Below are 14,482 nucleotides of genomic sequence, written 5' to 3' on the forward strand. Positions count from 1 at the left end.
TCCCAGCCAGCCCAGGAGTCCAAGGCACTGTGTCACAATCTCACCAGTCAGTAGCCTGTCAGTCAGGAGTCCAAGGCACTGTGTCACAATCTCACCAGTCAGTAGCCTGTCAGCCAGGAGTCTAAGGCACTGTGTCACAATCTCACCAGTCAGTAGCCTGTCAGCCAGGAGTTTTAGCCAGTGTGGATTTTTCTGTTTAGAACGGTCCGTTTCTTCACAGGTGTTAAGAAACGTTCCGTTTTCTCATTGCCTCCAATGCAGCGCTTCAGCTTCCGTTTCCAGTCCGCTGAAATGTCCGAAAAAATTGGTGCTAAGAGAAACTTCAAACGGACAGATGTGAACGGTTCCATAGGTTAACATTGGACCCATTTGCATCCGTTCCGTTAGTACAGTATCCGTTCCGCGAAAGGACCGTTTTTTTTAACGCAAGTGTGAACCAGGCCCAAGGATTCGTTCCTCTATAATACCTCATGTGAACTCTGTGACTGTATGGGGATGGTCACATGTCTTATTTAGGCGAAGCGTGCTCATGCAGATATGTATTTAACCATTGGTTGCGTAGATAAAGCTTTGTGTATGTTAATGAGTATTTTGCAACAGTCAGAAGCGCTTGCTGTCCCCCTTGACCTGACCTTTCATCCCTTTAGATTTGCATGAGATCATTAAAGCTACAAACACACAAAACACAAAGCCTTCTCTGTGGAAAGCCATGAACCTAGTGAGCCCAGCTCTCCGGGGATCTCCAGAGAAGACGGGATTTTCTCTTGCTGCTGCTTTAGTATTCATTAAATTATTCCTGTCTTTGTGTGATGCAATTTGCTCTATGTTGTCTTTTCGTCGGCTGGCAGGATGGACTGTGGAATCGGTACAAAAATCCTTCAACTGCTCAGCTTATTATTTCACCGACTTCAACTCCTCGACTCCTCTAATTTGCATATAACTATCTTGTTGATTGAAAGTTTGTAACATAAAAGTAATTTCACCACTGCCAAAGCTTAGGAATTTTAAAGCTATATTAAGATAAGATGGCATCTGCTTTTGGGAACAAAAAGCTCCTGGCCAGGAAGCTGACACTCTACCCATTTCAGCCGCCTTGGCCCGTCATTGCCAACCTAAACTCCCCCAGCAAGTCATCTGTATAAAGAAAATCTGTAACAACCCCCCCACCCCCTCTGGGGGATACTTACCTCGGGAAGCCTCTGGATCCTAATGCTCGTCCCCCCCCCCCCCCCCCGCCCTCCCGAACAGCGGCAAGGTAAATATTTACCTACCGCGATCCAGCGCAGTAACAGCTCTTCATTCATTCATGCTAAGGCTCGGCTATTTCCGTCTTAGCCTGAGAGCTGGTCCACACTAGGTCCGGAAACGTATCCGTGGCTGCGTTTTTCAAACCTGATGAAAAACGGAGTCCCGGATACTAATGTTTAAAATAGCAGCCAGCCTCACCTAAGTAAAAAACGGATCTGTCTGCGTTTGCGGGGATACGTTTTCAAAACCTGAACGGAAGGTCCGGACCTGCTGCATTTTTACGCAACGGATCAGGACCACGGATACACGCAGGGGTAGTGAAAGCAATGAGAAAACGCATCTCCAGCTCCACAGGCAAAAAACGGATGTGAAAACGGATAGCCTGAGCTTTATGATTGGCCCAAAAAATCCTCCCACTCCTTCCTAATGATAGAGACGTTTTCTGTCAGGGAAAAACCTGAACGGAAACTGATACAAAACTGATGCAAAACTGATGCACTTTCATCAGTTTGCAGTACGGTGGGTACTTCCCCTGATCCGGACTGCAGTGTCCGTCCTGCAACCGGGTCTAGTGTGGACCCAGCCTGAATGAAGAGCCGCTACTGCACCGGATTGCAGTAAGTAAATATTGCCACGCCTGCGTAGTAATTGTCAGGCCTTGTCAAGGAAGTTTCGGGGGAGACTGAATTCCCCCAAGCTACAGAGTATGGGGAAGTCTCATTGGGATCCTGAGGCTTCCCCCTCCCGAGGTAAGTATCTCCAAGAGGGAGATTTTTTTTGTTACAGTCTCTAAGGGCCCATTTCCACTGGCGGTTAGGATGCGAGACAATCGCCGCATCGCCTCGCATCCCTCCGCAGGTACTTCTGGTTGTCTTCTGGATAACCGGATGCGGTGTCATGCGGCTTCCTGTCGGCGGGTATGGGGATCGGATGCATGCTGTGAAAAACTGCTGCATGCTATCTATAATTTCCCCAGAGTCGCATCGCGCCGGATTGCGGAGGTAAATTTGCATCAATGGAAACTACTCCATTGACGTGAATTGGTTGCAGTTTCCTTGTGTTGCAATGCGGTTTCCACTTTGCAACGCATCTAGTGGAAACGGGCCCTAAAAAATTCACCAGAGCCCCATATCAGATGCGTTCCAGAGTGTAGCCCTGGAATCCGGGAATCGCTAGAAAAAAGATCACGCACAAAAACGCCCATCAGTGCTTGTGATAGTGCTGGGCAATTCATAATGTGAACAAGGTCTTACTGCTTATCAGTTTATGTGTCACCCTGCAATGTACTCTCCTCTAGTTAAAGGTGGCCATACATACATCAGTAGACTAGGCGGGCCGATCGACCATCACATTCGATAATTTTTGTCAAATCTGATAAAAACTGGTGCTGTCAAGAGCATGTCCAATCGACAATTCGGGCCAAAATTGGTTGCATGTATCAATTGGACAAGCTGTAAAATCTTGGGTTAACATTCTCGATCAGATGTGTGGGGGTAACGGCATGAGATAACTGCAAATAACGAATGCAACGGAAACCCCTGGTCATCCCCCCAACTGTACTCTTCTTCCTCTTTTGCTCCCCGAGTGGTTGCCCGTGTAATGCACGTGGGACATCAGTCAAGAAAAATGTTCTGTCAGTAAATTTTTTGAGCTTTGTCAGTAAAAATGTTTTTCCGAGGTTGGCAACACTGCTCTGGATTATCCTGAAAGAAGCAGGAAATTTGGGAGCCTCCTATCGGCAGTAGTTTGGGTGCCGCCACACGTGGCCAGTAAGATAGTGATAGTGAGGCAATATTTGGAAGCCCGTGGCAGTGTTTATTTGGTGCTCCCAAATTACTGTTCAATGATACAATTTCATTGGGTACATAGCAAGGAAATGAGCAGCGCTACGTAAAAACAGACTAGTGCCTACCTGCAAAAGAGTGCAAGCCCCACTTGTGGGGTCGAATACACACCGAGCATACACATGACCTGTCTACCACTGGAGGATGTTGGTTTCCTGTAACAGCTTGCATGCAACCTATTAAGTACTCGTCCCTCCCACTGCGAAGTCAATCCTCCATGGGAGGGGTCTAACACTAACTAATCCTAACCTATGTATATGCATAGCCTGGGTGCGCTACCAAGTAAAATTGAAAATTGCGCAAAAGGTGGGTCAGCGCAACACCAGGCCGCCTCCGAATGGCCTCCAATCAGAAATGCGCTGAGCCCCCCCCCCTACTCCCCCTAGGGCGGCGGCAGCAGAAAAATTAATTTTTATTTCATAATTCTGGTGGAGGGCGGGGGTGTAAGGCTAGACGTGCGGGGGTGGGGGGGGTGTTGATTAGGTGTCAGATATGGTGTCTGTGCAGGGAAGGGTGTTAGGGTTATGTAGAATGGTTTGGGGGGGGGGGGGGAGTTTGGGTTGGGGATAGGCGTCAGTAAGGGTATCTGTGCAGTGGGGGGGGGGGGGGGTCTGAGTAAATGTAGGGTTAGGTTTAGCTATAGTAAACATCAGTATTTAATACTGACATTTTACGATCCTTTACACTTTAATAATAGAAAATCAGTAAAATTACCAAAATTCTACTATCAGCTTTCATAGGTGCCCAAATTTCCAGGCAGAGGATTCCGAAAAGTATCTCTTTATCCAAATTTTGATTCAGGTATCCCCCCCCCCCCCCCCCCCCCCCCTCGTTTCCCCCTGGGTACACTCCTACACTTTGAGGACCTCGATTCTAGAACATGACCTGAATGAATGTGGACCTTCTCAGACATTTGTGAGAGTTCGAGTTCTTCTCCTCCCCTCCAGGGTGGACACATGGGGCTGCTAAAGGCGACCAAACATATCGCCTGGAAGGACAGAAGGCAACCAGCAGCTCATCTCTATCCAGCTCCCCAGAGCGGCCGCGCATTGCTCTGTATAGGGAGCGAGCTCCGCATGTGCGGTGGTGGGCGCGCTAGTGTCCTGCCTAGGGATGAGCTGGGCTTTGTGTGTGTTTCCAGGCTGTAAACAGAGCCTTGTAGGCAGCTGGCTGTAGCATGCAGCTGAGGAGGAGGAGGCTCCCCAGAAGGAGGGAGGAAGGAGGGAGCCCGCTAGTGGATTTTTCTTTCCTTCTTTCTAAGAGGCAATGAGCTTGTAAGGTGGGAGAAGAGGCAGCCGCGGCAGCAGCAGCGAGGCTGGACAACGAGGTGTTGCTCTCCAAAGCTCTACAGCCAGCAGAACATCAGAGTCCAGGAATGCTCCTCAGTGTCACTGTCACCCCCATTTAAGGTGCATCCTCTGACCAGGTCAAGTAGCTTTGGCTGAAGCTATGTAGAATAAAAGGGGAAGATAAAGGGTATATAAGACAGAAAAAGAGGGCTCAGCCTGATCTAATTCTCCTTCTTCTCCGTGGAAAGTGGTGGCAGCCCAAAAGTGAGAGCGTCTTAACTCTTTGCACACTCCTTTTCAGAACTCTCACAACTGCCTGTGACATCTCTCTCTTTGGATGTGTCCTCCTGTGTTTACTGAGAGATGGGATTTCACTTAACACTTGTGTCTCCCTTCACAGCTCTGCTTCACTGACATACCCTCAAGTTGCCTAATTTTTGCAGGAGACCCCCCTCCTGCTAGATGTTCCCGAAATATGGAGATGTCTCAGTGAAAGTTCACCCAGGAGGAGAATTCCCAGCAGGAGTTTAATTGCTTTCATTCATTGTTTGGCTTTGACAGTTGCCACAGGGTAATTTGTGATCAGGATTTTTTTTTTTTAAACGAAAACACTTCTCTTTTCTTCTCTCTAGGCATTAGGATTGTGTCTGGACAAGTCGGGTCTGTCTGTGACAAATCCTGAGGCTTCTTTAGCACGTTTGTCCTTGATTTTTGGATGTTTGAACTTCCCTCAAAGTCTCCTTGTTGGATGTACCAGGAACTTGACCAGAGGAACCGTTTTGACCACCGTCGTCTTGGCATCTGACCCCTGGGGAGGGGTACGTTTGATTATAACTGGAGTTATGGGTTGGATTAAGAAGACCAAATCGTTGTTTGGAGTTTTATTAGTTTTCCAGTTGTTGGTGGATTGGTGGCAGCTGGCAGCGGGGGTATCGGAGCGAGGTAAGGAACAAACGTAATATACCAAGCATGTGTGTTACAGCTGTGATATAAAATAATAGGATGCTGAAACCTGCTCCTCAGTACAATGGTAAGATTGGAATCCACCATGCAACTATTGGAGAGGTTAGGTGGGTTAAGTTATTCTGCAGACCGTCCATGACCCTGGTGACCTGGTATGGATCAGGGTCATCCAGATCTACCTGTATACATGGCCAATATGTTCCAAATAAAGTGCATTATACAAGTCTCTGATGATATATAATATATCATCATCTAAGGTATCCTGCATTAGATATGTGTAAATGTGTTTCTCGCCTTTAAGGCAGCCAAAACAGGTGGCCAGCCGAGAGTGACAGTGGGGAGAAATATAACTGTCCTCATCTGGGTAGGAGGAGGACAGCCATCCCCATTAGAATTATCACAACGTGGGGACCTACCTTATATTGTGTAAACATTTAAGATGCATGTGCGAAGCGTGTTCCAACCATCACTTATCTTTCTAAGAAAACATTTATGTACAAGCATGCATCCTTGGCTCAGCTCGGTGTGTGTGCTCATTTCAAATCTATCCCAGGACTGTTCCTTCTAGGAGGGTGGGAATATGAGTCCATGGGGGACACAGCGTCAATATGTGACTGTCTTTTTACCGAGGTAGTTTTAGTCTACTTCTGAATTTGGTCGAACAGCTAATGATTGACAAGGGGGCATTTTCACCATGGAAATAAGAGGGATTCTCAACTGGATTGGCATTTCTTCTAAATATATTATAAAATATTCTGATTGGTGATCTCCTGTGTTCCGAAACACTCAATTACATCACACTGTTATCTCCAAAGCAGTATTTGCATTTCAGGTGGCTAGACTGGTCCTATCAGTTGCGTATCGGGTTGCGTATAACCACTGGATGCTGATTTAGTAGAAGAATCATTTGGTTTTACAGTGAGGCTTTGATTTGGTGAAATTAGCCTGAAAAGATTAAGAATACTTAGATGTTTTTTGTCATGAAAATAGAGGTCAAGTATCATATGTGATCAGGGGGCATAACTGCAAATCATGGGACCCCCAGTAAAACTTTGATGGGGCCCCTAATGTTCACCACACCCCTTCCTTTGCCTACCCTTGGTGACCCTCACAACCTGGGGTCTCATCACGCAAGGGCCATAAAACAAGTGTTGCCATCATAATTCTCACACTTTTAACAAGTGTAGCCATAAAACACCTGATCTGAAGGATGGACCCCATTATTGGAGGAAGTCAAGTAGTAGTTGGGGCCCCCTTACTGCTATGGGCCCTCCCTGTGGTCGCCGGAAATGTTTCCTTCTAGTTACGCCCTTGTATGTAATACTTATTGTGTTTGTGCTAACAGTTATTCTTTGAAGGACTGGCTTCTGGAAACCTAAATTACCTTCATCCTATCCATGCGTACCAACTTCCCTCCGAATGGTCACAGAAATTAAGTTTGCTCATTGGTCTGATGAAGGGAAGGTATGTCCTTGAAAGCCAAAGCTTCAAGAAATAACAATTAGTGAGTTAGTGTGGTTAAGATTATGACACAAGGGCCCATATGCAATTCACTTTTTCACCTGAGTTTTCTCCTAGGTGATAATTTTTCATCTTCAAATTAAAATACCTTTCCAGCACATTTCAACTAAAAAAGTACAAAAAAGTAAATGAAAAAGGACTACCAAAGTATTTTGATCATTTTCTTGCTTTCCGATGGCTTAAAATGCATTTTATTGACAAATTTAAAAATATCACCCAGGAGAAAACTCTGGTGAAAAAGTGAATTGCATATGGGCCATCGTTTCTTATATATTTACACATTTTCACAATTGTTAAGTTGCAGTAAGGATTAGTAAATTCAGATGTGGCAACCAGTTTGAGTAGAAGCTAGAGATTTAAGGCACCTGACAGTTTCTTAGCTCTTCCTGGAACTCTCAACAGTGGAGTCTCCCAAGCTCTCAAGTCTGGTCATTTCCATGTCAATCGGTAGCAGTAGGAGCAGAGCCGGGACAAGGTCCTCCAGCCCCCAAGGCTGAGACACCAAAGTGCGCCCCTCCATCCCTCCCACCCCAGCTGTCACACACGGATTGCTATTAGACTAAAGGGCGCCCCAAGGCCCCCCAACCTCCCCAACACCTTAATCTCTAGTTATCTGGTCTGCAGTCACTGCCATGTATCCCCTTTTCTTATTTCTCTCTGCTTCAAACACAATAGAGGACTGATAGCCGAGTGAGATGTGCACCCCATCCTACACTGTGCCCTGAGGCTGGAGCCTCTGTCGCCTCTGCCTTCGCCCGGCCCTAAGTAGGAGACACACCTTCCCTATTAATTTCTATGCTTATTTCATATTGTACAGAAGAAGCAGGAGATTTGGAAACACTCCTATTGTGGCAAGAAAGTAAGACTTCCAGCAAGGAACCATTAGGAACTTTTGCCACTTAAGACCTCAAGACTTGTGAGAGGTCAACTGATGATCTCCTCAGAAAATTCTGATTCTGATTCTGATTCTGACATTCCACCTATTACCGAAAATAAAAACGTTTGGGGTGGATTAAGCTTTTTAGCATGAGCAGCAAACTGTAACCAAAAGAAAGTTTAAGGCCCGGTTCACACTAGCGTTTTGTGTTAAACCGGGCCGTACGTCCGGGTCCGGGGGGCCGTACGCATCCCTCAGGATCCGGTCAGGTTGCAAACAAAAAGTATCAGTTCGGCATCCGGAAAGTAACACTTCCGGATTGCCGATACTGTACTTTAAACAGGCGCAGCAGCAGAGACAGGCATGGGGAGAGTGGGGGCCCCTATCTGTCCATGCCTGGACCCCCATGTGGCAAAGGACGGGTGCCGTAAGCACCCGTTCCTATTGCCAGTGTGATGAGAAACTTCCGTTTCTCATCACTTCTTATGGTGCGGGGAAAATAGTCAGGGTCAGGTGCGGCGGCCGGAGCTGCGTTCCGGAAAAATGCTGCATGTTGGAAAAATCCTGAACGCAGCCCTGACCGCAGCCCGGACCCGGATTCGGATTCGGATCCTGACAGACGGACGGGTGTGAATGGATACATTGATTAACAATGTATCCATTCACATCCGGGTCCGTTTGTACAGTATACGGTGCGTTCCGGTCCGGGGAAACCGGACCTGGAACGCTAGTGTGAACCGGGCCGAAGACTTCCAGTGACCCTGACTATATTAAACGTATTCAGTCACTGTTATTGTACATTTGGTGACCTTTTCATGACTATCACATATCGTCATTAGTGGAGATGAGAAGAAAAGCAAAATACATTTTTTAGTCTATTTACCCACTTTTGATATACATCAGTCTTTTTACCTGATTGCATGCTCACCATGCCAGAGCAATTGTCACATTGTTGGCAATATTAACTGACATTTTCCACATGGCTGTATCGAGTGTGGAGAACATCGATACCTAAGTCTAGGGTCAATATAGTGGGAAAAACATCCTCCAAGGATAGGCAATTAATTACCGTACACAGTGGGAATCAACTGTCGGGCTGCTAACCAATCCTGTCTGCGCTGTATGTGAGGGAGTCAATCTAGTAGACGGTTTTTAGGATGTAGGAGGAAGACCACACACACATGAGATGAACATATACATTCTATGCCTCTGTTCCACCCATATCATTCTGTCTATAGTTGTTTTACTGAAACTATCTAGTAAGTATTAAAGAGGTACTTTAACCACGGATTGAATTTCATCCCAATCAGTAGCCGATAACCCCTTTCCCACCAGAAATCGTTACCTTTTCTCGAATAGATCATCAGAGGGGGTCTATATGGCTGATATTGTGGTGAAACCCCTCCCACGGTGTGATGTCATGACCATGGTCCTGACAGTTTGCTGTCTGTGAACCTCGTTGCATTGTGGGAAATCATGGCTTTATCCAACTGCCAAGTAAGCAGTATCTCCCTCTGTGCATAGATCTCTCAGTAATGAACATTCCGTACAGATCACCTGCCAGGACTAAAGACGTCACCACCAGTGATACATTTCAGAAAGTAAATCTGGGCGAGGAAAGATTTTACAATGGGCAAACACTGACTAAATAATCTATAAATGAATGTTGTGAAAAAATAAGCAATTTTATTCATTATGTTTTTTTCACTATAGTTCCTCTCTAAGGCATCTAAAAGGAATCGCCTATATCTCTCCCAGTAAGGAGATGCATGTGGATTTTCATTTTCAGCCCAGGATGATTTGAATCAGAAGAAGGAAGAATATAACATTGGGGAAGCAGTTCCCAACAAAAACATCTATTTCTCAACCAGAACTCTCTATAACGTTGGAGAACAGCACTGACCTCTGATGTTTCCTGCCGAGACGTGCAGCCAGTGTGCAGCTTACACTCACCTTCCACGTGTCATCTCCTCTGCACACTCATTCTTGCCCCTGAGACAATGGGCTTGATTCACTAAGACAAATAGCATGCCTTATCAGAATCAACACGCCTTATCAAAGTGAACATTCCTTATCAGAGTTAACATACCTTATCAGAGTTAACATGCCTTATCAGAGTAGAACAGAGAGCGCTACTAATTTATGCCTACTAATTGGCAATGACGATAGCTCCACTCATCCTGCCATGAGCCCCTGCGGGTCCAATCACTTTAAAGGACATTATCCCTTCACTTTAATTGGCCCAATAGGCTGCCTGTCAAGTTTCCAGTCAAGTGACAGGCAGCCTATTGGGCCAATCAAAGTGTGGGGATAATGTCCTTTAAAGTGATTGGACCCGCAGGGGCTCAGGGCAGGACGAGTGGAGCTCTTGTCATTGCCAATTAGCAGGGATACGTTTGTAGCGCTCGCTATGCTACTCTTATAAGGCATGCCAACTCTGATAAGGCATGTTAACTTTGATAAGGCGTGTTAACTCTAAGGCATGCTATTTGTCTTAGTGAATCAAGCCCAATGAGTGGGATGGTATATCTGCCCAGATGCATTAGGGATGCCCAAGTACAAAGGCGCTAATGGCTTTTTATCCACTCTTGCATTCAATTGATTTACAGTAGAATCCCTTTATAGTAGACTCCAAAGGACAAGGAAAAGTAGTTTACTATATCAGAAATGGTCATACTCAAGCACAAAAAGTATGCTATAGCACTGTGCCCTCCTACTTTACACTATAGCTGGTTACAGGATACAGCAGGGGCCAAAAATTGGTTTACCAAAACAGAAATTCTATTATATCAGGGTTTACTATACTAGACATTACTCTCATATACTTATACTGGAGCTTGGTCGGGACCTGGACACCTAGCTTACTATACCTGAATGTTTACCTGTCAGAGTTTACTATAACAAAATTAACACTTATCTTTGTAAACTGTAGATAAGAGTTGTGTGCGTTGCACATAAGACATTTTTGCATTTGTAATGTTTTCATATCCTGGTTTGCAAAACTGTCTTCCAATGTGAATGTCTGATGAAGTTCGATTAGACAGACTAGCCATGTATGAGATGTCCAAACACCTCCTTATATCCTATCATCCACACAGAGGTTGTTAGGGAGGAGCTGAGAGGGGGCACCAGCCAATCTTTTCCCATGAACACAGAGCTTATCTTGCCAAGCTCCTCCCTGTGCTTACAGGAAGGAGCAAAAGGAGGGAGTGGGTGAAGTCAGGTAATGGCTGTGTGTTGAGGAAAGAAACTCCCACCATGCTGGCGGCTCCATACTTTGGTCACTGATCTCTGGGTCATGTGACCGTTGACCCTATATTGTTGATGTTGAGCTATATTGTCCATGTCTGATGGGCACTCTGTCTATTCCCATGTCTGTTACTGTATATATAAGTCATGAAGACAAGCATGCAGTTAGTTGCTTGTTAGTCTCTAGAAAGTATTAAACCTCGGGATAACTTGCTTGCATTACAGGGACTAAGTATTCTTGCTTTGTAGTCATGGAATTTGATCACCAATGCCAGTGCTTGCAGGGAGTTGGTATAACAAATACACAAATGAAAGTTAAAAGCTTTGTTCACCCTTTTTTCACTGTTAGTTAAGAAAAATAGGGTGCGATACTACTACTCGCATAGTTGTTCATATTTGATGCAGCTGTTCCTCAGAAAATCCTTTTGGAATAGTCAGTCATGTGACCCAGACATCTTTCCAGCAAGCATGGAGTTGCCAACTGAATGGGCGTTCCCAGCTAGAGAACAGCTTTCTATGTGCTGCATCTCCCTACGTTGCTAACAGATTAATTCTTATGGGCCAGCGCTGCAGCTCAGCAGATTCTTATCATATGAGACTGGACGGTAGCTGCAGTGCTACCCACAAAGAGTATTTCAGCAGCGGGAAGGGGTGAGTCAAGTTAGGTAATCTGAAGTCTCAAAGAAGTAGTGTCGGCTTCCTCTTCCCAGTTCCTCTCTAACTCCTTTCATAATTTGGGTAATAATGGGATAAGGAAATGAGTTTGGATAGCGTTTCAATACAGAAAATAAAGCTACAGGACACGCCCATGGATGCGCAGTAGCCTTTTCCGGAGGGCATAAGGGCACCCTGGAGGGCATCGGAACTGTAGCAAGGGAGTAGATAGACTGCTAGGAGCTGGAAGATGCCCCAGGTAAGTAAATCCAATGGACGGATCACAGGTATGTATAAAGTTGGCTCTTTTATTTAAAGCAGCTCCCAATAAATAGAATATCCGCTATGCCATTTAGGTTCCAGTGTTTTTGGCAGTGTTTCGGCACATCTCCTCCATTGATTGGCTTACCCTAACCAATCTCCTAACACTAAATTCCCTTTCTGAAGCCTAACCTTCGACTTATCTCCCATGTTAACTGCTTCTGAAGACTAACCCTAGCCTTTCTATCAGTAATTTAAGTAATTTAATAGCTCTGAGGGCCAGATTTGGCCCACAGGCCAGAGTTTGACATGTATGGTGTAGAGTATATAGTCTTGTCCCGAACTGTTCATCAGAGGGGCTCACAAATACAATCCCTGCCATAGTCAAATGTCCATCATAGTCTTTGGCCAATTTTAGGGGGAAGCATACAGACTGTTTCGGATTGGTTGATCCTCATCAGTGCATGGCATGGATTAATGTGGCACTATGGAGTAGGACTTGAAACACCCAGAGTAACAGCCTACCCAGCAATGTGAGTGTGCAAAGGGTTAACTGGTTTTGCTGATTAGGGCTAACACAAATCTAGCAACCCAAAACAGTCAGTTGGAAAGCAGGATTTTGGAATCTTTAGAACAAGCTGGTTTCCGATTGGCTGCTCTGCATGACAGACTCTACAAATCCTTCTTCTTTGCCTTATTTCATCAAGCCCATTGTCTCATCACCGCAAATCTTTCTCCTCCCGCTGAACGTTCTGCAGGATTGAAGGAACTGGTATGTGGAATGTTGGCTCAGGTCTGCCTCTGGCTGCAGCTCACATTAGAGTCGTCTTCCTGTGTATTCAGCACAGGACGGTTCACGCCGGGCTAGCCGGCAATCTAGCTGTCATTCCAGCCGGTTATTTGTATAAGTCTATTGCCGGGCTTGACCATAATCCATCTGATGGCTCTGCAGTCGGATATCTATACCCCTTGTCATGTTTCCCCATAATGTTCCGCCGTCGTGTACGTAAAGCCGTAGCTCCTGCGAGAGACAGGCGGTCAATATTTCACACGTAAACAGCAAATTTACGATCAGTCTCATATTTCGGACAGATAGTTAATGGAAACCGCCAAATATTTATAACCCTCGCTCTGTCCACTCATCCCGCTGTTCGGATGTTTCAGAAATGCCAGGAAAAAATGTATTTATTTCTTGGCTGGTCTATCCGTTGCATAGTTGAACCATCTGACACTTCTTTCGAGCTGAAGGCATCAGACAAAGACCCACAAAAAGCTTTCAAGAGAAACTTTAACCAGGGATGGAACTTCATCCCAATCAGTAGCTAATACCCCATTTACCAACAGGAATCTCGACTTTTTCTTGAATAGATCATCGGGGGCGGGGCGATGTCTGTGTGGCTGATATTGTGGTGAAACCCCACCCACAGTGTGACGTCATGAGTGATGTCATGACCATGGTCCTGACAGTTTGCTGTCTGGGAACCTCATTGCATTGTGGGAAATAACAGATTTTTTCCAACTACCAAGCAAGCAATATCCCCCTCTGTGCATATAACTCTAAGTAAACAGACATTCTGTATAGTTCACCTGGCAGAACTAAAGATGTCACCAACTGTGATACATTTCAGAGTGTAAATCAGGGAGAGGAAAGATTTGATTGTAATCAATGTTATGTTAGTCAGCCTGGCTCTACTTGGTACATTGCCAAGAGAGGGGAGCTTGTTATCTCTCACCCCACATTCCTGCTCCTCACTGATTGGCTGATGGTGGTTCCGTATGACACGAGGCTGAGAAGGGAAATACTCCTCACTGCAGAAGTTGCTAAAATACGATCTAAGCAGTAAAGATGGAAAATGCCTGAATCAGTTTTCTCTTTATTTACTATATAAAATTCACTGACATTAAAACATGGACAGTACAATGCATTTGTTATGTAAGTAGAACAAGTAAGTAAAGTAAGTAGATAAATTATATATGTGTTTTTTCCTGGGATAGTTTGGCTGTCCTTGCTGCTTTAACAGCAGTCTGTGGGAATTCACAACTGTATCCAAAGGTGTAACTACAAATTATGAATCGTCATAGCAACATTTTCATGGGAACAAACTATGATTCACTACTGTCTGCTTGACATATAAACTTTATTAAATACTGTACACATACTATACCCAACCCATTAAAAGAGCAGTACTGCGGTGCAAGCCTAAGCTAAACACAGCCGGCTGTGTCACATACACGGATCTCCACTGCATACAGCCACACTTCCACACTCACTGATGTTTATACTCCCGGGAGTTTTTATGAAACAGTCTGCATGCAGCAAGCTAGAGTCACATAGCACCAGGAGGTCAGTGGTTAGTCATGCAGGGGCTGTAGCCAGATTGTTAGTGCAGCAGTTCCACGTTAATGGCTGGCATGTGCCTCATCAATGTTTTCATGCAGCGTTAATGGTGCTGGACAAAACTTGCATCGAGCGCATAAAGCATAATATGGGTTGCCACTGAGGGCTCTCACCACCTCCTACGCAATGTCCCACTTCGCTGTAACTGCTCAGCAGTCTCCCGTGGTGCGCTCTGTGT

At 45.3% G+C, this 14,482-nt stretch overlaps 1 protein-coding gene across 1 annotated transcript in view; it reads left to right on the top strand.

The window, feature by feature from the left end:
* The first annotated feature begins 4,235 nt into the window (after window positions 1–4,235).
* PLXDC2 (plexin domain containing 2) overlaps window positions 4,236–14,482 on the top strand; it is a 634,490-nt gene continuing 624,243 nt past the window's right edge. Inside the window, exon 1 of the mRNA XM_068235593.1 lies at window positions 4,236–5,323. Within this exon, the coding sequence (XP_068091694.1) occupies window positions 5,224–5,323 (100 nt within the window). The 5' untranslated portion in view covers window positions 4,236–5,223. The remainder of the gene's footprint in view (window positions 5,324–14,482) is intronic.

Source organism: Hyperolius riggenbachi, chromosome 5 (genome assembly GCF_040937935.1).
Source record: "Hyperolius riggenbachi isolate aHypRig1 chromosome 5, aHypRig1.pri, whole genome shotgun sequence".
Classification (NCBI taxonomy): domain Eukaryota; kingdom Metazoa; phylum Chordata; class Amphibia; order Anura; family Hyperoliidae; genus Hyperolius; species Hyperolius riggenbachi.